Genomic DNA, 26,564 nt, shown 5'->3' on the forward strand with positions numbered 1-26,564 from the left:
TTTCTATTTAAGCCACCCAGTCTTATATTCTGTTATGGAAGCCCACACAGACTAACACAGGCTGCTTGAGTGTCCTCACAACATGGCAGTTTCTTTTCCCCAGAGCAAGAGATGAATGTTTAAAATGCTTTAAATGCTGGAGGGGAAAACTGTCAAACCAAAATTCTATATCCAGCTAACCTATCCATCCAAAAACTGGGGGAAAATAGTTATTTTCAGAAATATGAAAACTGGGAGAATTAGTTGCCAGCAGACCTTAACTATAAGAAATGCTTAAGGGTGTTTATTCGGGCTTAAGGGAAATGACACCAGAGGGAAAACTGGATCTAAAGAAAGGAGTGAAGAGCACCATATATGATAAATATGTGGATAAGTACTAATAACTATATTTTTTCTCTTAATTCCCTTAACATTATAATTCTTTAAGGCAGAAATTATAACCTTGTATTATGGGTTTTCAAATATATGTAGATGTTAATATATTTAACAGCAGTAAAGCAAAGGATGGGATAGTGGTAAATGTAACTAGGCAAGGTTCCCATATTTTTTTTATTAAAAAAATCTTTTTAATGTTTATTTATTTTTGAAAGAGGGAGAGACAGCATGAGCAGGGGAGGGGCAGAGAAAGAGAGAGGGAGACACAGAACTGAAGTAGGCTTCAGCCTCTGAGCTGTCAGCACAGAGCCATCAGGCTCTAACTCATGAACCATGAGATCATGACCTGAGCTGAAGTTGGATGCGTAACCAACTGAGCCACCCAGGCACCCCCAATGTTCCCATATTTTATGTGAAGTAGTACAATATTAAATCTAGGTAGACTGTAATAAGTTAAAGATACCCAATATAATTTCTAGAGCAATTATTAAAATCATAATGCAAAGGTGTATACCTAAAAAGCCAGTGGCAAACAATGATATTCTAAAAACTACTTAATTAACCAAAAGAAGGCAAGAAAGAAATAGAGGAACAAAAAAGTAAATGAGACTAAAACAGGAAAATAGTAGCTCTAAATCTAATATTAACAATTATATTAAATATTAATGGACTAAATACTTCAAAAGGCAGAGATTGTCAGAATGGAAAAGCAACACACAACTGTATACTGCTGAGACACTTTATTATTTTATTTTATTATTATTTTTTAAGATTTAAATTCCTGCATAGTTAACATATAGTGTTATATTAGTTTCATGGGTACAATATAGTGATTCAACAGTTCCATATATTACTCAGTGCTCATCAAGATGTGTACTCTTAATCCCCTTCACCTATTTCACCCGTCCCCACCCCACTCCCCCCTGGTAATCATCTGATTGTTCTCTATAGTTAAGAGTAGGTTTTTTGATTGGTCTTTTTTTGTTTGTTTCTTTCTTTCTTAAATTTGACATAAAAATGAAAGCATATGGTATTTTTCTTTCTCTAATGGACTTATTTCATTTTAGCATTATACTCTCTATAGAGCCATCCGTGTTGTTGCAAATGGCAAGATTTCATTCTTTTTATGGATGAGTAATATTCCTTTGTGTGTGTGTACGTGTTTGTGTATCCCACTTCTTTATCCATTCAACTATTGACAGACACTTGGGGTGCTTCCATAGTTTGGCTATTATAAATAACGTTGCAAGAAACATTGGAGTGCATATATCCCTTCAAATTAGTATTTTCATATTCTTAATACACAATAGTGTGATTACTAGGTCATAGGATAGTTCTTGAGGAACCTCCATACTGTCTTCCACAGTGGGGGCACCAATTTACATAACCACCAACAAAGTGCAAGCCTTCCCTTTTTTCCCCATCCTTGCCAACACTTGCAATTTCTTATCTTTTTGATAATAGCCAGTCTGACAAGTGTGAGATTATATCTCATTGTGGTTTTGATTTGCATTTCCCTGATGATGAGTGATGTTGAGCATCTTTTCATGTGTCTGTTGGCCATCTGTACATCTTCTGTAGAGAAATGTCTGTTTATGTCTTCTGTTCATTTTTTAATTGCATTTTTTTGATGTTGAGCTATATAAGTTATTTGTAATTTTGGATACTAACACTTTTTTGGATATGTCATTTGCAAATATCTTTTCCCATTCAGTAGCTTGTTGTTTAGTTTTGTTGGCATTTCCTTTGGTGTACAGAAGCCTTTTATTTTGATGTAGTCCCAACAGTTTATTTTTTGCATTTGTTTCCCATGCCTCAGGGGACCTACTAGAAAGATATTGCTATGGCCAGTGTCAGAGAAATTACTGTCTGTCCTGTCTAGGATTTTTATGGTTTCAGGTCTCACATTTAGGTACTTTATTCATTTCGAGTTTATTTTTATGTATGGTGTAAGAAAATGGCCTAGTTTCACTCTTTTGCATGTTGCTGTCTAGTTTTCCCAGCACCATTTGTTGAAGAGACTATCTTTCTCTCATTGCATATTTTTGCCTCCTTTGTCAATGATTGATTGACCATATAATTGTGGGTTTATTCCTGGACTTTCTATTCTGTTCCATTGACCTATGTGTCTAATTTTATGCCAGTGCCATACTGTTTTGATTACTACAGCTGTGTAATGAAACTTGAAGTCTGGAGTTGTGATACTTCCAGTTTTGTTTTTCTTTTTCAAGATTACTTTGGCTGACCCTGACCCTGAATAGGGTCTTTTATTGTGCCATACAAATTTTAGGATTGTTTGTTCTAGTTCTGTGAAAAATGTTGGTATTTTGATAGAGATTGCATTAAATCTGTTGATTGCTTTGGGTAGTGTAGACCTTTTAACAATATTTGGTTTTCTAACTCATGAGCATGGAACATCTTTCCATTTCTTTGTGTCATCTTAAAAGAGACACAGTTTGAATACATAAAGCAGAACACATAAAGCAAAAACTAACATAATTCAAGGGATAAATAGACAAATCCACAATCATAATGTGAGATTTTAAAACCCCTCCTCTTAGTAATTGATAGAAAAACTAGATATAAAAATTGCTAACAAAATAGAAGATTTGAACAAACCTGTCAATCATCCATTGATTTATAGAGAAATATACCTATCAGTGGCAGAATGCATGCTTTTTTCAAGCATTCACTAAGATACATCATATACTGGGTCATAAAACAAGTCAATGCGTGTCAAAAAATCAAAATCTTAACAAAGTATGTTTTCTAACCAAAGAGAATTAAATTAGAAAGTATTAATAAGACCTAGAAAAGTTGAAATTACTGGAAAATTAAACAACATCCTTCCAAATAACTAAGATGTCAGTAAAAAATTATAAAAGAGATTGGGAATATTTTTAATTGAATGATAATAATGGTACAGCAAACCAAAATTTGTAGGGTGCAGCTAAGAAAATTGTTAATGGGGAAATACATAGCTGTAAGTGGCTGTATTAGAAAAGAAATGTTCATAGTCAATAATCTAAGCTTTACCTTAAGGTATAAAAAAAGAGCAAAATATAATTGGTAGGACCCTCATTTAAAATGTTTGTATTGTCTGTCAAGAGTTTCAAGAGTTTCCCTTTTTCATTTCTAGTATTGGTTATTTGTGCCTTCTTGCTTTTTTTTTTTTTTTTTTTTTTGGTCAGTTTTGGTAAGTGTTTATCAATTTCATTAATATTCTCTAAGAACCAATTTTTGGCCTTGTTAATCCTATTATATATTAATTTTTCAACTCATCAATTTCTACTTTCACTCTTTTTATCTTTGATTTATTTTGATTTTCTTTTTCCAACTTCTTTGGTTGGATGTTTACATCTTAATTTTTAAACTTTTCATTTTATAAAATATCAAATTAAGGATATAAAATTTATTTTATGAACTGCTTTAGTTGCAGCCCACATATTTTTTTGTTATATGGCTTTACTTTTTATCATTCAATTCCTAATGCTTTTAAATTCCCATTGTGTTTTTTTCTCTGACCCATGGATTATTTAGAAAGTGTTTTCTTAATTCCAAATATATGATGATCTCCTAGTTATCATTTTCTTACTGATTTCTGTCTCTGGTCACAGTGCCGAAGTCTGTGAGCCTTTTTTAGATTTCTCAGCTTCTTGGCCTCTTCCATAATTGGTAGTTGATCCACGGGGAATGGCCTCAAACATGGAGTCCTCTCTAGCTCTCCTTCTCATCTAAGATCTTCTCCTGATAATTTTCTTCACTGCCTTATTGATTCTCCAGTGCTTTCAGATTGATTTTCATCAATTTCGTTCAATTTTACTAGATGTTCTCAGCAAAAGGTTTGATTCAAATGATCTAGTCTACCATTACCAAGTGCAGAATTCCTACTGATGCTGGTATTTTATTATTAGGAGACATATAAAGAATAGGGATTGAAGATCTCAGGGATAGAGTGACCAGTAATAGACAAAGTGGGGACAGACAAACAAAACTTTGGCCAAAGAATAGGATGAAAGGAGAAATAAGATGATACTTGTCTGTCATTTATTATTGCATAACAAACTATAACAAACTTGGTGGCTTAAAACAACACATTTACTGTATCAGAGTTTTTATGGGTCTTGATCTAGGCTTTGCTTAGCTGGGCCCTCTTCTCCAGAGTCTCCCACAAGGTTGCAATGAAAGTGTCAGCCAAAGCTGGGGTCTTATTTATTTATTTATTTATTTATTTATTTATTAATGTTTATTTGTTTTTGAGAGAGAGAGACAGAGAGAGACAGAATGTGAGTGGGGGAAGGGCAGAGAGAGAAAGAGGGAGACACAGAATCTGAAGCAGGCTCCAGGCTTTGAGCTGTCAGCACAGAGCCATCCGACTCTAACTTGTGAACCATGAGATCATGACCTGAGCTGAAGTTGGATGCTTAACTGACTGAATCACCCACATACCCCGCTGGGATCTCATTTAAAGGTACAACAGAGGAGGAATCCATTTTTAAGTTCATTTACATGGTATTTGGCAGAATTCAGTTCTTTGGGGCTATTTGACTAAGAACCTCAATGTCTAGCTGATTGTTGGTTACATTTCCCTTGTTGCATAGTTCTCTCCATAAGGCACTTCCCAATATAGCAGCTTGCTTTATCATAGCTAACCAGTGTGAAGAGTGCTGGCAAGATGGAAGTTATAATATTATGGAGAATAATAATAAAAATTACATTCTTTCATCTTTGCCATGTTCTGTTGGTTAGAAGCATGCCACAGTTCCCACCCATAGTCAAGGAGAGGGAGTTGTGCAGAGATGTGAATACCAGAATGTGGAGATCATTTAAGGTCATCAAATAATTTGTCACAGTATTTTCTCATATGTATAATTAAATTCTCCCTTCCTCTGGAAATATCAGGGGAAATGGACAGCAAACTAGAAATAAAAGATTTAATATATTACAACCTCTGGAAAAGGAGCAAATAAAATATCGAAGGCTAAGTAACAAGGAAAACAAGGTTAGCTTTCATAGAAAGAAACTATTTTTTTTTATTATTTATTTTTGAGAGCAAGAGAGACAGAGTGTGAGTGGGGTAGGGGCAGAGAGCGAGGAAGACACAGAATCCAAAGCAGGCTCGAGGCTCCAAGCTGTCAGCACAGAGCCCGACGTGGGGATTGAACTTGCAGACCATGAGATCATGACCTGAGCCGAAGTTGGACATGCAACCGTCTGAGCCACCCAGGCGCCCAGAAAGAAATTATTATTAGACAGAAATTAAACTATGGAAAAATTCCTAGCCTCTTCTAACATTTAACCTGGGAGTATGAGTCCCTTGAAGCTAATTGGTTGAAAAGAGAAGCGTGTTCACCTGGAGGTATTAAATGCCTATGTAGAAAAACAAAACAGTATTTTTGCATGATGTTAATTGGTTTTGCCTAATATAGTCATGAGAGAATTTTCCATGATTTATGAGTTTACTTCATTAATATTTGATATATGTGTTCCAAATTGATTTTTTATTAAACATCTCAGGGTAACTTTGAGGGTAGAGGATGTATCTTATCTATCAAAGTATGTAGTACCACTTGTGCTGGGAAGTGAGGAAAAAGTAGGCCACTTTGTTCTATACTTTGAAACTAATTATTCCGTTATCTGTAGAGTTCATGAACAATTGCATAGTTGAAAATGTTATATATCAATTTTACATGTACATATTAAAATGCACAACTGTGTTAATAGATTTTCTATTTTTTTATAGGATCCAAATGAAGATACAGAATGGAATGAAATTTTAAGAGATTTTGGCATTCTTCCTCCAAAAGAAGAGCCAAAAGATGAAATTGAAGAAATGGTTTTACGTTTACAAAAAGAAGCAATGGGTATAGTTGTGCATTTAGTGGGCTGGATGAGGAGATAATGATAGAGAAAGTGTATTTCATAAACTAAGAGGGAGAGAAGACATTAGAAATCCCACCCATACTTTTGAAATTAGGGTGCTGACACCTAAAATTTTTAATTCATATGTCAAAAGTCACAAGCTAGTTAGTAACAGAGCTGAAACATCCTGGTTTATAACCTAGTGAGCTTTTTTCTCTGCCATCTTCCTCTACCTTGTGATTACCTTCTATTTTGATCATATATATAGTATGCATTATGTGTTAAGACTTTCAAGTACTTGGGAAGTCTAAATTTATGGTGTCTAACTGATGTTCACATCTACTTTAAATGTAGCCTGGTAGTTCTGTGAATTCAAAGCAGGAATCACAGTAAATAAAACCAAAGCAGTCAGCTATAAAATAGCTTTATATATTGGAGAACCTGCAACATTAAAGATATTCTTTATTTCTATTTATTTCTATATTGTTTTTTCTAACCATATGATTATAAAGTAAAAAATGAGTTCTAAATAATTCAGTTATCTAAAATTTATTTTGTTTTAGTTAAACCTTATGAAAAGATGACTCTTGCACAGTTGAAGGAAGCTGAAGATGAATTTGATGAAGAAGATATGAGAGCTATTGAAATATACAGGTATAGTGATTTATTTGGGCAACTTAAGAGTTTTTTTAATATTTATTTTTTTGAGAGAGAGAGAGAGAGAGGAACAGAGCATGAGCAGGGGAGGGGCAGAAAGAGAGGGAGACGCAGAATCAAGCTGGCTCCAGTCTTCAAGTTGTTAGCACAGAGCCTGATATGGGGCTTGAACTCACAGACCACAAGATCATGACCTAAGCTGAAATTGGATGCTTAATGGACTGAGCCACCCAGGTGCCCCAACTTATGAGTTTTTGAATGGAGAAGTATTATAAGAATGAAATTTAAAAGGCTCTATTTTTTTCTACAGAATAGATTTTTAAAAAGAACAAAAGTAATTTTTAAAAATTTTTATTTATTTTGAGAGAGAGAGAGCAGGTGAGCAGAGAAAAGGCAGAGAGAGAGGGAGAAAGAGAATCCCAATTGGGCTCCACACTGTCAGCACAGAGCCTGATGCAGGGCTTGATCTCACAAACTGTGCGATCATGGCCTAAGCCGAAATCAAGAGTTGGACACTTCCAGGTGCCCCAAGAACAAAACTAATTTTTAAGAACATTTTAATTTTTTAAAATTAAGCTTAATGCCCAGCATGAGGCTTGAACCCATGATCTTGAGATCAAGAGTCACATGCTCTACTAACTAAGCCAACCCGTACCCTTCAAGAACATTTTAAACCCACCTCACTTTATATAAGTGCAATAGTTTTTTTCCTGAATATTTTTTCCTTTGCTTAAGTAAAAAGCTATCCAGTAATACACAGTGGAACTTCATCAAGTTACATATAAGTAAAGTGGAAATATCAGTAAAAGGCCAATAAGAGCCACAGTTTTCCTTCTAGGATGATGTATATCATTTAATAAATAATTAATTACTACTCATAAATAAATTCTTTCTGAAATTAGAACAGGTATGTATATTTCCCAACTTATCCTGAAACTCAAGCCAGATAAAGAAATTTCAAAAACAGAATGGCACAGAAAAATATCTCTTATATATAGGATATATAGAATACATACGTATATAAAATATAGGCACAAAATTTTTAAACACAGTTTAGCAAATTAGGTCCAACAATTTAAAAAAAAGAACAATACATCCTGATCAAGTGGGATTGGTCCCAAGAATGCTGGTTTAACATGAAAAAAGCCCCAAGAAAAGTGAATTGGATTAGAAGTAGCAATAGTCTGGTAGCAATGAGTACACCTAGCTCTTAGCTCTTGTTTTACAAATGCTACCCTCTAATAATAGGAACCAGTGTTCCTTGGAGGACTGCTTCATTCCACAGTGTGCGTTGAGAAAGTACAATATGAGTCAGGAGCATCATGTGGTGCCAGAAAGTAAAGAAATGCTGTAGAAAAAAAGTTTTTTAAAGGTATAGGAGCAAAACGAAAGATTTTTAAATGGTCATAGTTGGAACAACTTGAGCAACAAAATAAATAATCATAATACTGGATTATAAAATAAATATCCAGGACTCCCTTGTGATATAAATAACTAAAATGAACAAATTCAGAGAAAGTAACACTGAGGAAAATAGAAAAATCACCATCAGAACACCACAATAATAATTAATCCCCCATGGGCAAGATTTGCTGATAGATGCTGAAATGAGTCGGGAAATTTAAACAGAAACAGGATATTTTCATAATCTCAAAGTATCTCCCCCCAAATATTTAGTAATTATAAAAGAGGAAATAGTAAGTTTACAGTGTAGACTTTTGGCAGACTCCATCTTAGGAAATGACCAAGGTTAACATTACCAATAATATATTGGCATCAAGTAACTCCTGATATCATGCACTGTGGAGGACACATTACCTATGTAGTATCCTTGTCAATAATTTCATATCCTCAGTCTAATTATAAAAATATATCAGAGAAGCCCAAATTTGAGACATTTTCAAAAAACAACAGACTAGGTTCACATCAGGAAAGATGGCAGAATAGAAAGCTCTAGGGATCCATCTGTCCACCTAGATAATTATTGTACTAGAAGAAACAGTCTCAAGTGACAGCTTGGGAACTCTGGAGTCTATTTGAACACTTGTAGCTTCCAAGATAAAGTTTGGCTGGCAAACTGTAGTTAGTATTGGCTGATTTCAGTCCTTAGTGTGGTAATAGCTATCCATACCTTACCCCCAGCCCCATGGTAGGCAACTGTTTGGATAGCAGCCTGTGTTACTGAAAAAGCTTACTAAAGCCAGAGTGGACAGTAAAGACTTTGTCCTCAATATCAAGGTTCTGTGTTCTGATTATGAATTACTGCTTCTGAATGTGGAGATACAGGCACAAAGAGTGGTTGCTATGGTGTCAATTTTCACTGGCTCAGGTGGCTTCCAGAGTATATAAAGTAGCCACATCTGTTTGGTTGGTTGGTATTTGGACATTCAAAACAACTGTGTAAATGAGGGAATTTAGAAAGCCTTGGGAAAGACAAAAGCTCAGAAAGACCTGAGACAACCTTAATTCTTTCACCTCAGACTGATCTCTGGCACAGAGACACCATAAAGTAATAAAAAAATAAATCATGGAAGGTAGGGATCTGATTTCTTAGAGTTACCACATTTATAAGAATCCAGTGTTGTTTTCAAATTACAAGGCATACAAAGAAACATAAGTATTTCCAATTCAAAGGAACAAAAGAAATTGACACAAAGACAGGAAAGCATTATATGAACAAAGTGAGAATAACAATAAAGAGAGAAATTGTAAGAAGGAACCAAAAAGATATTCTAAGACTAAAAAGTACAATAAAAATTGAAATGAAACATATACTAGAGAGCTTCAAAAATCAGATTTGAACAAGCTGAAGAAAGAACAAATTTGAAGAGAAGACAATTGAAATTATGGAGTCTGAGGAATAGAAGAAAAAAAGAATGAAGTGAACAGAGACTAACTGGCCTTGTGATACGCTAAGTGAGCCAACTTATGTGGTATAAGAGTCCCAGCAGAAGAAAAGAGAAAAGGGCAGAAATAATATTTGAAAAAATAATGTCTGAAAACCTCCCAAATTTAACAAAAGACACAAATCTCCAAATCCATGATGCTCAATGGGTTCCAAGTAGTATCAACTCAAAGAGACCCACACAAAGACACATCATAATCAACTATCAAAAGATAAAAACAAACTTGAAATCAGTGAGAGAGAAGTAAAGTGTCACATACAATGGACCTTTAATAAAACTGTCAGTTTCTCATCAGAAATCTTGGAGGCCAGAAAGCAGTGAATTGATATATTTTAATTGCTGCAAAACAACAACAATACCACACAAAACTACCAACTGAGAATTCTTCATTTGGCAAAACTGTTGCAAATGAAGGATAAATTAAGACATTAATTTAAGCTAAGTGAGTTTGTTACTACTAGAATTGCCCTAAAAAAGTAGTCGTTCTTGCTGAAGTTTAAGAGCACTAGACAGTAACTCAAAGCTTTATGAATGAGTAAGTAACATAAAGGTAACTACGTAAGCAAATATAAAAGCCAGAATCACTCAGCTTTTGGTTCTTAACTCTGTCTTTCCCTGTATGATTTAAAAGGCAAAGACATAAAACAGCAATTTTTTTTTCATAAAACAACAATTATAAGTTGATGTTGATGGACAATGTATAACAATGTAGTTTGTAACAATGACAGCATGAAAGAGGAGGGATGGAGGTGTATACAAGTGGAGCATTTGTCTAGTATTGAAACTAAGTTGGTATTATTCACAGTAGGTCATCATAAGATACTAATTTTAATCCTTAAGGTAAATGCTAAGAAAAAAACTAAAAGATTACAGAATGGAAAAGAAGAAGCAAATTAAAATGGCATATTACAAAAATCAACTAAATACAAAAAGAAACAGTGATGGAAGAATTGAGGGACAAAAAGCAAATAAGAAACACACAAAAGAGCTAAATGGCAGAAGTCCTTCATTAATAAGAATTGCTTTGTCGCATTGTCCCAGCCTATTGAGAATGATATTGTTGGTGAGGAATGCCTGAGGGATTCATCTGGGCCTGTATTACTCACATTTTGTGGCTGGACTAGCCCTTTGGTTCTTATTATGATTGTAGGATACGCTTTAGCAAAAACCCCACCAGGAACCATTGAGGAAAAAGATTTATTACTCGTAGGTGCTGGAAGCTACATGGCATGCCTAAAGGCCACATAGCCAGATTATTGGGGAGAAAGAGTACAGAGCTGGGGCTTTGCCTTTACTAGGGTCCAATGGTGGGGTGTTTAGGTTTCACAGGTTTACTCTTTATTGGCTAATTTAGTGCATAAAAGCTGGAGTTAGGACATGGGAAAGGAGAAGCTGGTCATTCAAGCAGTCTAGTTTACCCAGGGGTGTCTGAAAGAGGGGTCCTCATAGGTGGGGGCAGCCTAATTCCTTATCTGGTTGTTTTGCTAGTAGCTGTGTCATACAGCTGGCACTGTGTTTTTCAAAATGGATGTCTTTTGAAATGGACTCCTCAGCAACCAAAAGCTCAACGTCAGGCACTTACAGTACAATCAAAAAACTTCATGTCAGACACTTACATTACGTAGTTTAAATGTAAATGGATTTTAAATTAATTGATCTCCAATTAAAGGCAGATATTGGCAGAATGAATACAAAGAAACACAACCCGTGTCCTGAAAACCAAAGACATCTTGAGAAAGAACAAAATTGGAGGACTCATACTTCCAGATTTTGAAACTTACTACAAAGTGACAGTAATCAAAACAATGTAGTAGTGACATAAGAAGAGACATACAGATCACTAGAATAAGATAGAGAGCCCAGAAAGAAACCCTCACATATATAGTCAAATGATTTTCAACAAGGTGCCAAGACCATTCAATCTTTTCAACAAATGGCAGTGGGAAAACGAAATTTCTACATGGAGAAGAAAAGTTGGACTCCTACCTCATATCATAAGCAACAAATAACAGAAAATGGATCAAAGACCTAAATATAAGAACTAAAACTTATGGGGAAAACATAAGGGGAAACATCCATGACATTGGATTTGGCAATGATTTCTTGGATATGACACCAAAAGCACAGCAACAAAAGAAAAAATAGATAAACTGGACTTTATCAAAATTTTACACTTTTGTACAAAGGACACTATCAAGAGAATGAAAAAATAACCCACAGAATGGGAGAAAATATTTGCAAATTATATGTATAAATATATGATACAGGATTACTAACCAGAATATATAAAGAATTCCTAAAACTCAGCAACAAAAGACAACTCAATTCAAAAACATGCAAAGGACTTGAATAGACATTTCTCCAATGCAGGTATACAAATGGAAAGTAACTACATGAAAAGATGATCAACTTAGTCATTAGGAAAATGCAAATCAAAAACATGAGATTCCATTTCTTTCCCACTAGGGTGGTTATAGTAAAGAAGACAGACAATAAAAGTTGGTGAGCATGTGGAGAAATTGGAACCCTCGTACGTTGCTGGTGGGAATGTAAAATGGTGCACTGCTTTGAAAAACAGTCTGGAATTTCCTCAGATGTTAAATATAGAATTACCATATGATTCACAATTCCACTTGGATGTGTATATATCCAAGAAAACTGAAAACATAAAATATGTATATGAATGTTCATAGTACTATTCAAAACAGCCAAAAAGTACAAAATGTGAATATCTATCAACTGGGGAGACGATAAACAAATTATAGTATATCAGACAATGGAATATTACCAGCCATTTAAAGAAATGTGGTACTGATATATGATACAATACAATTGAGCCTTTAAAATATTATGCTAAGTGAAAGAAGCCAGTAACAGAAGGCCATATTTTATATGATCCCACTTATATGAAATGTCCAGGATAGGAAAATTCATAGAGACAGAAATTATTAATTACCATGGCCTGTGATGGGAATAAGTGCAGATGGGGGAATAAGGAATAACTTTGGAGCAATAAAAATATTCTAGGATTAAATAGTGGTAATGGATGCATAACTTTGTGAATGTTTTAAAAATCACTGAATCGTACACTTCAATAGTTGGATTTTGTTTTTCATTTTCTTTTTTATTTATTTATTTATTTATTTAGGGAAAGAGAGTGAGTCAGGGACGGGCAGAGAGAGGGGAAGAGAGGATCTTAAGCAGGCCCTGTGCCCAGCACGGACCCTGGCATGGGACTCAATCTCATGACTGTGAGTTCATGACCTGAGCCGAAATGAAGAGTGGAACATTTAACCAACTGAGCCACCCAGGCGTCCCATATTTTTTTATAGTTGAATTTTATTATACATGCATGCCTCACTTTATTGCACTTCACTTTATTGCACTTTGCAGATACTGTCTTTTTTATGCATTGGAAGCTTGTGGCAGCCCTGCCTTGAGCAAGTCTATTGGTGCCATTTTTCTACCGCATTTGCTCACTTCATGATTGTCACATTTTGGTATTCTCACAATATTTCAAGCTTTTTTATTATTATTATATTTGTCATGGTAATCTGTCATCAGTGATTATGACTCTCTGAAAGCTTAGATGATGGTTAGCATTTTTTAAAGAAATAATGTGTTTATTTGCTATTTATTTTTATTTTGTGAAGGTATGTACATTTTTTAGACATAACGATATTGTGCTCTTAATGGACTACAGCATAGTGTAAACATAACTTTTATACACGCTGGGAAACCAGAAAATCCACTTGACTCACTTTATTGTGAGTTTCACTTTATTGCAATGGTTTGGAATAGAACTCACAAAATCTTCAAGGTATGCTTATATATGAATTATATTACAATTAAAATGTAAAGATCATGGAGGAACTGAAATATTCATATAACCACTCTGGAAAGCAGTTTGGCAATTTCATACAAAGTTACATATACATTTAACCCAGCAATCACATTTCTGAGGGAATTGAAGATCTATGTCAATACAAAGAATTGTACATGAATGTTCATAATAGCTAAAAACAAAACAACGTAAAAGTCCATTGATATGATGAATACATGTGAAGTGAGTGAATAAACAAATTGTAGTGTATTCACATAATGGAATACTACTCTGTAGGAATAGAAAGCAAACTAATGACACACATAGTAACTTTGGTAAAATTCAAAAGCATTATACTAAATGAAAGAAGCCAGGCCAGGAGAATATTTGATATATGATCATTTGCATCATTTAAAAATATGATTTTTTGATGAAAATATAAATTTCCAAAATTGACTCAATAAGAGATGGAAAAACATTAGTGAGAAGATAAACTGATTCCTAAAATTTGTTCTCTAGCTGATTTTTCTCTACTTTCAAGGCACAGATAATCTTTATGTTTTTATAAAGATGGAGAGTTTACTAATTTGTTGCATAAAACATGGTTATATTTATTGATAATATAACACTGATTGTCACAATCAGACAAGGTTCATACAGAAAGGAAATAAAACTCATGACTCAGGTTGGTTGGTCAAAATAACCACCCAACATTGTCAATAAAAATTTATATTTCTCATGTGAATTGACCTTATGACAATGCAACTAGCAAAATTCAGACTGTGGGAAACCTTGGACAAACAATCCAGGTTCCTTTGATAAAGAAATTGCCAGGGGGAAAAAGTAGATGGAAAGAATCTGGATTAAATTAGATTTAAGAGATATAATAACCATATGTATAAATCTAATTTGGATCCTCATTTGAGTAAACAAACTTTAAAAAATGGAGACAATACTCAATGCTGTTGAACACTTACATGGTTAACATGGTAAATTTTATGTATATTTTATGTATTTTAGAATAGGATTATTTGAACATTATATGACTATATTAAGAAATTATTGTTTTAGGTGTGATTGTGCTATGTGAATTAAATTTTTTAAAGTATCCTCATCTTTTGAAGATACCTAATGAAATATTTACAGATGAAATTACATGATGTCTTATATTTGCTTCAGAATAGCCCGTGAGATGGGAAGTTAACAGGGGTAAAGATGTAAGATGTAGAGATTGGCCATGAATAGAAATAATTGATGGAAGATGCATGCATCTGGGGTCTCTTTACCTTTGTATATTTTGATAACTGTCCATAATATAGTTTAAAATACACATTCCTGAGATCAGAATGAAGAGGTAATAATCAGTAAATTTGGGTTGGGATCTCAGGAATATGTCAATCTTTGGAACCTGCTATACCTAAGTGATTCTCGTACAGGATGTCCACATGCCTTAACTTGGAAAACATTGCTTTAGACCAATCTCACTTTTGAAACATAGATGCAAAAATCTTAAATACAATATTGACAAATAAAATAGCATATCAAAATCATTATATATGGTGAATAATTAGGATTTATTCAAAGAATGCAAGGATTGTTCAATGATGGCAATCCTACTAATTAATCATTTATGTCAGCAGAATTTATTGAGATAATTAATGCTTCTGTAACATGCAACTTCAAAATCACAGTGGTTTCACACAGGAAAGTTCCTTACTCAGGAACTTCAGTGACTCTTCTGTTACTCTGAAGAGTTACTTCAGTGACTCTTCTCTGGGTGATGACTAGGTATCTGGGCTCTTTTCATTAGGGCCACATCATGTCAGCATCCTTTCCCTCCAGCTTGTGGACTAGGGAGACAGTGTAAAAGACAGCATGGGACATTGCAGGGGTGAGTCACAGAAATGCATATTTCACTTTCACTCTTGATCTACTGGACATAATCCAGTCTCCTGGCCTAATCTAACCACAAAGGAAGCTGGCAAATGTAGTCTTCCTGTGAGCCCTGGAAGAGAAAGCTATACCAATGACCAGCCAATTTCTGCCACAGAGATGAGAGAGAGATACTATATGTACAAGTTCTTTCACTTGCATATTCCATATCAAAAGTCCAACTTTAATTGCCACCAGTTTGTGCCACATTATTTTCATATCTCAGTTGTCACTTTGGATCTAAGGAAAAAGGAACCTGTATCCTTTCAAAAGTTGTTATTAACAAGGGAAAATTCTGTAGTCATCCTGATAGTGGTGATATAAAGCAAATTCCTCATTTAAAGCCAAAACAAAACAAAAATTTTAAGAATTGTAAAAGCAGTTTTACATTCACAGCAAAATGAGTGGAAGGTATAGAGATTCCAATATACCCGCTGCCCCAGCAAATGCATAGTCTCCAGCATTATCAACATCTCCCACCAGAATGATAGATTTGCTATAATTGATGAACCTACATCAATACATCAGAATCACCCAAAGTCTACAGTGTACATACAATACAGTCCATTTTTAGTGTTGTATTTTCTATGAGTTTGGACAAGTGCGTAATGATGTATCCATCATTATGGTATCATACAAAGTATTTTCACTACCCTAAAAATTCTCTGTAGTCTGCCTATTTGTCCCCTCCCCATTGCAAATCTCTGGCAACTGCTGATTTTTTTTATTGTCTCCATACCTTGCCTTTCCAGATTGTCATATAGTTGGGGTCGTACAGTTTGTAGCCTTCCCAGATTGGCTTCTTTCACTTGTAATATGCATTTAAGTTTCTTCCATGTCTTTTCATGGCTTGAGAGCTCATTTCTTTTTAGCATTGAATAATACCACATTATCTGGATACACCACAGTTTATCCATTCACTTAAGGATATCTGAGCTACTTCCAAGTTTGGGCCATGATAAATTATTTTAAAGCTGCTATAAACACCCACGTGTAGGTTTTTGTGTAGACATAGTTTTCACTCCTTTGGGTAAATACCAAGGAGCATGATAGCAGGATCGTATGGTAAGAGTTTGTTTAATTATATAAGAAACCTCCAAACCATCTTCCAAAAGGTGACCATTTTGTATTCCAACCAGCAATAAATGAGAGTTCCTGTTGCTCCACATCCTCTCAATCATTTGGTGTCAGTGTTGTAGATTTTGGCCATTTTAATAGATATGTTGTTCTCTCTTGTTTCAATTTGCATTTCCTTGATTACATAGATGTGGAGTATCTTTTAATATGCTTATTTGTCATCAATATATTTTTTGGTGAGTTGCCTGTTCAGGTCTTTGGCCCATTTTTGAATCAGGTTGGTTGTTTGTTTTCTGATTGTTGAGGTTTTAGGGTTCTTTGTATATTTTAGATAATACTCCTTCATCAGATGTACCTTCTGCAAATATTTTCTTCTAGTCTTTGCAAAGAAGGTACGTCCCTAGAGACAATAATTGTTGTAGTGGTTTTCTGATCCCCAGTGTAGGTTGATAGTAGAACACAATTGAAATAGTAGTTCCAGATTCCCCAGTTTCTGGATTGCAGCAGGGAAAGCTATTCATTCCTTTGGCAGACCAGTTTTGAGTATTGTTTTGGAAGTCATTCTTGGTAGCCAAGCCTAGAGTCTTCATCTTTATACTGAGTGGTGTGTAAAATACTTAATCCCCCAGATTAAGCTTTCTGCTGCTTTCTGTTTTTGTGAGTAAATCCCAACTGACAATTGTTAGGTGGAAAATGCAGGCCATTGGAAAGAAAGAAAGAAACAAATAAAGAAGGAAAGAAGAAAGAAAAGAAAAGAAAGAAAGGAAGGAAGAAGAAAGAAAAGAAAGAAAAAGAAACGAAAAAGAAGAAAGGAGAAAGAAAAATGAGGCCGTTGAACACTATATCCCTTTCTGATGGCAAAACCAACCCAGGTGTTTAATTCTACTGAATTGCAAAGAAAAATGAGGAGGAGAAGGTGCAGAAGTAGAGGAGAAAGATAGTCACACCATTAAGTAGGGCATGGTGCCATCACTGGAACAAAAACTTTTTGAAATTTTTGGCAGATATAAGCCAGTGAGATCAAATTGAGGCAAGTTAATGATAGTGATGCTAAATACTCAGTGCAAACAAAACTGGGCTCCCAAAAGATTTTTGGAGTAACTGTAAGTTCTGAATATCTGAGCCAGTACAGGGAAAATTGAAGGATTTCAGTTTGAAAGTTGTGAGAAGGCCCTAGATTTGAATTCCTGTTCTTGGCATTCTTCTCTAGGCTTCATTTTGCTTGATTTACTTGTTATGTAAAGTGAGTGGTTTTACCTGATATGGTTCTAACACATGCAATAAAAACAGAATGTTCTAAAATATACCCAGGATTTAGGTTTGGCCATGCCAACAGAACAGGAGATAATTGCCATGGTGAAGATAGTTTATTACTCAGTTCTCAAGAGTAGGGCATGCCCTACAATGCAGGGCCATACAGGGAAGCATCAGAGTTGGTTAAGAGGCAGAAGGAGTGAGGGGATAGTATGGACACCACTCTTCATTGTGATTTCTGTGGGAAAGGTGAGCTAAGCAGGGTGAGCAGATGTAGGATTGGCTAGTTGAATAATTTTGGCAGGCTCTGGGCTGTAGAGGCTGCCTCTAGTTGTCTGATTCCTGGGCCAGGAAAGATTAGGGAATAGGAATAGTGCCTCAGGCCAATAAAGGAGGTGGTTGAAGGATTGGGCTCTGAATTAGTTGGTTTGCTTTTAAGAAATGTGCTCTGCAGTGAGTATTTGCTATCTTTAGAAATTACCTAGCCCTGGGAGAGGCAGTCTCTCCAGGATCAGCAAGGTCCCAGATGCCAGAGCATCAATACAGAAAATAAGAAAATAAAGGGCCTGGTGGGCTCAATCAGTACAGTATGTGACTCTTGATCTTGGAGTTGTGAGTTCAAGCTCCATGTTGGACATGGAGATTACTTAAAAAAATTTTTTTTAATTATACAGAAAATAAGAAAATCTAGTTGATACACAGAGAAAGAAAGGAGTGTGTACTCCCAGATAACTTAGAGGTATGGAATCAGTAACCTTTAAGAAACTTGTAGGTGTGTTGGAAACTCTGGATCCAAGTGTTCCACAACTAAATCAAAACATGCAAATTTTGAGAAAGTTCTTAAAGTTTCAAGGTCCTCTATGGGTGAATAACTAGGGAACATTTATTGAATACTCATTGTGTGCTAGGCACCATCCTAAGAAATCTACATATGTTATCTCATTTAATCCCCAACAATCCTGTGTAAATAAGTATTAATATTATTCCCATTTGCAGTTGGAGAACTGAAGCTTAGAGTGATTAAATAACTTGCCTGAGCTTATGCTGCTCATAAGTAGGAGTTGGCATTTAAACCCAGTTTAGTCTTAGAGTGATCACCCTTCTCTACCACCTCTCTACCTGCAATAAAGTTATAACAAGTAATTACACGTGTTTGCAAAGGCTTTGGACCGAAGTTCAGCTCAGCATGATAGTTAAGAGCACGTAAACAGGGTGAGAATAGTACTAACTTGATAAAGTTAAATTAGTTAATGTAGTGCACTTAAAACAGTGCCTGGCAACATAGTAAGCACTCAATAAATGTTAGCTATTATTATTATGTATATGCTTCCTTAGTATTTAACCTGTGTATGTATGAGAATTTGTTGGCTCAATGCCCTCTATAGCTATGATTAAGACCTAGCCTTAAATAAAAATAAATTTAAAAGTCAATAGCTAACTCCTCTTTGCAATATTCATAACACAAATACCCATATGAAAAGAGGAATTGGAATTATAAGAGCATTAATAGTTATTCTAACATTCTTTAAAGTGTTTGATATGTACTAGCATGACATTCATTGCCCTAACTTGTTTCTGTGTATAGGAATGACCTGAAGACTATAACAATTTTCTTATGTAATTTCATTTTATTTTTTTAGAGAAAAGCGGTTACAGGAATGGAAAGCTCTTAAGATAAAACAAAAATTTGGGGAATTAAGAGAAATTTCTGGAAATCAGTATGTGAATGAAGTCACAAATGCAGAAAAAGATGTGTCAGTTATAATTCATTTATACAGATCAAGGTAATTACTATAGTATTTCTGTAAAATGTTAATATACTAATGTTTTAAGATATTTATGTCTGGTTTTGAGGCTTTATAAGGCATATGACAAAGACCACTCAAGAAAAGAAAAATTATACATACGTATATACACATATATATGTATGTGTATATATATATATGTATGTATGTATATATATATATACACATAATGTTAAAAAACAAAATTCAAGTAAAAATCAAGTAAAATTGAAGATCTGATTGACTTCATTAAACAATTAATGAATCAGGCAGCATCCTATCTAGAACAAATGTAGAGGGGAGCTCCAAAGAGTTGTACAAAATGGAAGGCTTTTATAGGAAGGAGGGCGGACAGGAAGCTATTAGTAAAAGAAAAGGAAGGATTGTTTCTCTCAGGGGGAATACAGGGGTGTTCTTATTAGATGGATCACCTCATCTTCCTTTGGGGAATGGAGAGCCCATGTAACAGATTACCTCATTTGGTACTAACCAGAAAATTCCAGATTGATTAAATTCCACTTCTGGAGAGGTCGAAACTGCAATAAGTATTTGTTTGCTGTCTTGGGGGCAAGTGACTCCACCTTGGGCCTTGTGGCTTCCTTTTTAATGTGTACTTAATATACAAATGGAGTAATTGGCTTCAGGGATTAAATTAGATATTTTAATATGTTTTCATGTCTCATTTAAAGAATCTGTGGCACTTCTTAAAAGAATAACACTCTTTCAGGGCACCTGGCTGGCTCAGTTAGAAGAACATGCAACTCTTGATCTCCAGAGTTGTGAGTTTGAGTCCCACATTGGGTATGGAAACTACTTAAATAAGTAAATGAATTAAAAAGAAAAAAAAGAGGGGCACCTGGGTGGCTCAGTCAGTTAAGCATCCAACTCTTGATTTTGGTTCAATTCATGATCTCATGGTCATGGGATTGAGTCCCATGTCAAGCACCCCCCTGTCCAGCTCCACATTGAGCATGGAGCCTGCTTAAGATTCTCTCTCTCTCCCTCTCTCTCTGCCCCTCCTCCATGCATGCACACTTTCTCTCAGAAAAAGAAAAAAGAAAGAGAGAAAGAAAGAAAGAAAGAAAGAAAAAGAAAAATGACATTCTCTGGCAGTTATTTTTTTGTTAGCTTATTACAGAAAATTTCAAACATACTGAAAAGTAGAAAGAATGATAAAATGAATACCCTAAATGCCAGCCAGGTAGATTTGAAAATGAACATTTTGCCATTTTTGTATCTTTTTGTCTGTATGTGGGTATGTGCCTGTGTACCTATCTGCAGGATCATTTCAAACTAAATTACACACAGCGTGAAGCTTTACTCCTGAGTACTTCAGCATGCATCTTCAAAATATAAGGGCATTTCTCTATATGACCACAATACTGTTTTCTCACCTAACAAAATTAGTTATAATTCCAAAATTAATAATAATTGACAAAGGATCCAGTTAAGGATCACGCAGTACATTTGGATATATCATGTCTCTGAAGTCTCTTTAAAAAAAATTTTTTTTTTAACGTTTTATTTTATTTTTGAGACAGACAGAGACAGAGCATGAACAGGGGAGGGTCAGAGAGAGGGAGACACAGAATCTGAAACAGGCTCCAGGCTCTGAGCTGTCAGCACAGAGCCCGACGTGGGGCTAGAACTCACGGACCGTGAGATCATGACTTGAGCCGAAGTCGGCCGCCTAACTGACTGAGCCACCCAGGCACCCCTGAAGTCTCTTTTAATAGAACAATTCCCTCGTACTCACCTCTACTCCCCAAGCAGTTAATTTATAGTGCCTACTTGTACTAAGTTTAACCCAAGTGTCCCCAGGCCTTACCAGCCTGGTATATGATAATTGGGTAGAGTGGCCCATTCCCCAACTCTGTGTCACAGAGATCCTGCAAGCTCCCAGAGTTTCACAAATCTCTCTAGAGTTAGGTCCCAGCAACTCTGCCTGGGTGCCAAGCCAGTCCAGGAACATAGGTGATGCCAATTGCCCTCATTGTTTTCATCCATTCTCTGAATAAAAGATTTTTCTCTCCAGGTCCTCAGAGAAACTCTGTACAGAGCAATTTATGCAGATTAGGGCCCTGCTGTTTACCAGCTCACCAGTTCCTCACACGAATTTTGAGAGGACACCAGGCTCCATAAAAGAAGACATGACTGTTATTGTAACTAAAATGCTTGGTAATTAATTTTTGAGTAGTTTAAGGCCTTAAAAAGAATCTTTCGCATTATCTGATTTTGTACTACTTATCTGATTTTGATTTCTCATGCATAAATATGAGAAACATGGACATTTACAATAATGGGATCTGTGCGTGAGAAGTGTTATATACAAATAGCTTACTAAATATCTTTTCTGAGACCCAGAATAGATGTTGGTTCTGAATGCCCATACCATGGCATAAAATTATTTACTTTAACAGTTATTTCTGGATACATTAATTAAATTTCACAAATAATTTTCAAAAATTCATGCAAGAGATTGATGTGTTATAGTTTCAGTTAGGCTGTTTCAAACTATCATATAACTTTGATGGACTCAAAGGATAAGCATCTTTTTAAAATATTTAAAAAAAATTTTGTAACATTTATTTATTTTTGAGAGAGAGAGAGAGCGAGCTGAGAAGGGGAAGAGAGAGAGAGGGAGACACAGAATCTGAAGCTGGCTCCAGGCTGTCAGCACAGAGCCTGACGCAGGGCTTGAACCCACGAACTGTGAGTCCATGACCTGAGCCGAAGTCTAGCACTCAACTGACTGAACCACCCAGGCGCCCCTTAAAATAATATTTTAAGTGTTTGTGACCTCAGAGGGCACTCAATCTAAGATAGTTACATAAAATATTTTTTTCTTGACACTAAGAAAATGTATTCATGTGTTGCTATAGAACATACATTTTAAGAAAATTAATCTATAATCAAATTAATCTCTCTATATTTTATTTTTATTTGAGAGGAGAGAGAGCAAGCACATGAGTAGGGGAGGAGCACAGAGAGAGGGAGAGAGAGAGAGAATCCCAAAAGCAGGCCCCATGCCCAGCACAGAGTCTGATGTGGAACTCAATCTCACAACCTTGAGATCATGACCTGAGCCACCCAGGCGCCCCTATAATAAAATTTATAAAACAGAAAAAAATTATTTATATTACAAATAGTCCTTAGAAAAGTCTACTTTTTAACTTAATGGATTTACTCATAATTTCATCTTATGAAGTGGAATATAACTGTTAAACATATTTGTATTTCTAGCTACCTTCTATAAATTTTATAGGAACATAAGATCTTGTTTTTTATCTGGGTTCCTAAGTTCTATAATTTTAATGTCTTTTTGCTATTAAATTTATGGAACTGGGCCAACTCTTCATCGAAGTGAAGGCTCAGCTTGCTTAGTGTCCCCTTAGGGGAAGCTAACTCACCCTGGGCCAGTAAGCCTAGTAGCTGAGCTGCTTGGTCAACCTTGATTCTGATTTTATCCAATCTTACACCTGTGCCCAAATTATAATTTTGGGTTTCTACATCATTCCTATGCCAAACGCATATTTTAAAACTTGAAGACCATAAAAAGGCCCTTAATTCATGTGCTAATGTCAGAGGTCTCCCTTATATTTTATAGCTCTTCTGGGGTTAAATTCTGGCCCTTGAATTCTAACACCAAATTTGTTCCTTTACCATTTGCTGTCAGAATTGTCTTCAGACAAGCACTTTCTCCCTGCACCATAATCTATGACACCATACTTTTCTAATTCCACACTTTTCACTATCACCATCAATGTCCACCTGCCTTCTACCATTCATATCACATACCCCATAAGTCTGTTGTACCAACTCAGCTCTCATTCTGACAGGAATGATAAAAATCCCTTTGAATTAGATATCTAATTTAGTGGGTGCATTTCACCTATTTGAGAAAAACTGAAACTTATAAAGTCAATTTATGTTCTTGCTTTGTGTGGAAAACTGATAATTAAGTTAGGCAGGACATACTTTTCTAATATTAAAGTAGGCCACACACTACAATAAAGCAGGATCTAGATTTGTAGCAGGTTATAATTATCAAAATGAATGATGTTATATATTCTGAAATGTAAATTAAATGTATAATACATTTAATTTGTTTTTCTTAGCTTTGTTTCTTGCTCTATAAATTGATATACAACATTGTCTAGTATTAAGAGGATGTCTGAGGATTTTGTAGATGCTGGAGATGCAAAAGGCATGTAAGACATCTGTCTGTCATTAAAGAAATTTCAATATAGTAGAGAAAGACAATTAAACATAATAATAAGGTCTACGTGCTAGAATTGAATTCTGTACATAGTAGAATAAAAGTACTGAAGAGGGAGTAGTAAGATTTATCCTTGCAAAGAGGGACATGTGGAACTTTCTATAGAGTGTGTAACTCTTGGTCTTGGCCTCAAAAAATAAGATTCCCCAAGGAGGAAGTAAACAGGATGAATGGGGTGTATTAGAGGTACAGCTTGAAGAAGGATACAGAAATAAGATACAGTATCTTACTTTGGAGGGTTTTAAGTAATGGTAGGAGGCAAAGCAGAATGCTGGGGAGACCACTAAGAACCTTAAAAGCTACACGGAGGAGCCCAGACTTTATTCTAAAGGCAGTGAGGAGCCATGGAGGTAAGCTAGAGGGAAGGGCAGTTGTTACATGATGAGATTTTCATGCTGAGCTCACTTTGTCAGCAGGGTCAAGGATGAATTTTGGGAACCAAGCCTGGAAACAGACTATTTAGGACAATCTGATGTAGCTCAGATAAGAAAGGAAAGGAATAAAGTAATGGAGAGAAAGAGGAGAGGATAGGTATAAGGAGGTAGAAGCAACCTGACTTGATTACTGGTTAGATGTTGTAGAGAAAAGAGGCTTTTGGCTTGAGTGCTAACCTAAGAAAATACAGAAGAAATGTATAATATATACATATATAGCAGGTTTTTTTTTTCTTTGAAAGAGGAGGGGAGATGCAGTTCATCAGTGCTATCAGAATGGATAAGATTGTACAGTGAATGTGTCTAGTATGAGAAGAGGGTCCAGGAAGAATACCTACATTTGAGGCATAGACAGAAGAAGGAAGTCAAAGAAGTAAGAAGGAAATTAATAGAAAGTGTTATCACAAAAGCCAAAAAAGGAGAACCTTTCAAGAAAGGAAGTGAACAGGGCATAGAGATGATTATTTTCTTTTTTATTTGGACTATGAAAAGGAGATAGAATAGCTATCTGAAGAAGACAGAGTTGTAAGGAAGTCTAAAAAAAAATTAGTAACTTGAATATATTTATAGAAAGTGGAGAAGACTGGGGGTGCCTGGGTGGCTCAGTAGGTTAAGCGTCCAACTCTTGGTTTCGGCTCAGGTCATGATCTCAGTTCATGAGTTTGAACCCTGAGTTGGGCTCTGCGCTGACAGTACAGAGCCTGCTTGGGATTCTCTCTCTCTTCCTCTCTCTGCCCCTCTCCAACTCTCTCTCTCTCCCTCTCTCTCAAAATAGATTAAGGAGAAAAAAAAAAAAAGAAAGTGGAGAAGACTGAAAAAAAAAAAAAAACAGGAAAAAAGAGGGCAGAATAACAAGCAGAGAAAGGTCCCACAGGAAATGGAAGGCGTATGGGATAAAGTAAAGGAGTAACTCTGAAACAGTTTGATAAAGCTGTGAGTGATAGAGAAAAGAGACTGAAGAGTGGGTATAATGGGAGTGAAGTGATAGAGCTAGAAGAATTTCAGGTTCTGGTTACAGTTCCAATCAATAGTTTTGGAAAATTTATTTATTTTTAGTAATCTCTATACCCAAGGTGGGGCTTCAACTCACAACCCCAAGATTAAGAGTCGCATGATCTTCTGACTGAGCCAGCCAGGTGCCCCTTAAATATCTGATAGGGAATAGTTCTGGATAATAGGGAACAGGATGCTGCATGGAGTGGGATGTCAAAGAAAAGTGTGGGTGAAGTATGTTCGAGTCAAGAAATTCAAGGAAGTTTGAGATAAGACAGTTTGGATGTGATAATCTCTTGTGGAAATAAGCCTAAGGCGGTCAAAAGAGTTGGAACTTCTTGTTTAAACTTAGAATTGCCAAGGATTCCCTAGAAGTGTGTTTTCTTTTTTCCCCCTGGGTCCTATAAAGTAGGAACTGGCTTGATTAAATTGATGCTAAGTCACATGTGGTTAGCCTTAGTTAGGCATCAAATTCCCATGGCAGCAAGCTTCACTCCCAGGCTGTAATTGTGTTTGTAATTAATATGGGAGGACTTTGCAGTTGGTTCATACTCATTAAAGGTAATAGTAGAGAATTAAAGTTGATATGCTGTTACATTAAAAGAATATCCAAAGCTATATTTTTGTCATGAAGATGTTTCACTTACTTCATTAGATTGAGATAAGTAGTCTGTTTTTAAAGATATTGTGTATTATTTTTCTTTTTAGCATCCCAATGTGTTTGTTGGTTAACCAGCATCTTAGTCTTCTAGCAAGAAAGTTTCCAGAAACTAAATTTGTTAAAGCCATCGTGAATAGTTGTATTCAACACTACCATGACAATTGTTTACCAACAATTTTTGTTTATAAAAACGGTCAGATAGAAGGCAAATTCATTGGAATTATAGAATGTGGAGGCATAAATCTCAAGCTAGAAGGTAATGATATTATTTTTAAAATGTTTATTAAAAAGGGGTGAAAACTTCCACAAATTAACAAGTAACATGAAAGTTTATCTTCATAAAACATAAGGTTTTTTTCCTCTAGCTTCTGGTGTCTTCTTCCATGTCTCCAGATTAATTTTCCTCAATAATACTCTTGTTATAACATCCACTTGCTTAAATCCTTAATAGTTCCTTGTGTCAAATCAGTTAAAAATACAAAATCTTCTACTTGAGCATTTCAGCCCACCTATCCAGCTATATTTCT

The 26,564-nt window shown here is 35.4% G+C and overlaps 1 protein-coding gene across 1 annotated transcript in view; it reads left to right on the plus strand.

The window, feature by feature from the left end:
- The window catches only part of PDCL2 (phosducin like 2), a 35,556-nt gene that overhangs the window by 5,653 nt on the left and 3,339 nt on the right, over positions 1-26,564 (plus strand). Inside the window, exons 2-5 of the mRNA XM_007075878.3 lie at positions 6,119-6,239; positions 6,801-6,891; positions 19,527-19,670; positions 26,085-26,293. Coding sequence (XP_007075940.1) covers positions 6,119-6,239; positions 6,801-6,891; positions 19,527-19,670; positions 26,085-26,293 — 565 coding nt within the window. The remainder of the gene's footprint in view (positions 1-6,118; positions 6,240-6,800; positions 6,892-19,526; positions 19,671-26,084; positions 26,294-26,564) is intronic.

The sequence above is a fragment of the Panthera tigris genome, chromosome B1 (genome assembly GCF_018350195.1).
Source record: "Panthera tigris isolate Pti1 chromosome B1, P.tigris_Pti1_mat1.1, whole genome shotgun sequence".
In the NCBI taxonomy this organism is placed as follows: domain Eukaryota; kingdom Metazoa; phylum Chordata; class Mammalia; order Carnivora; family Felidae; genus Panthera; species Panthera tigris.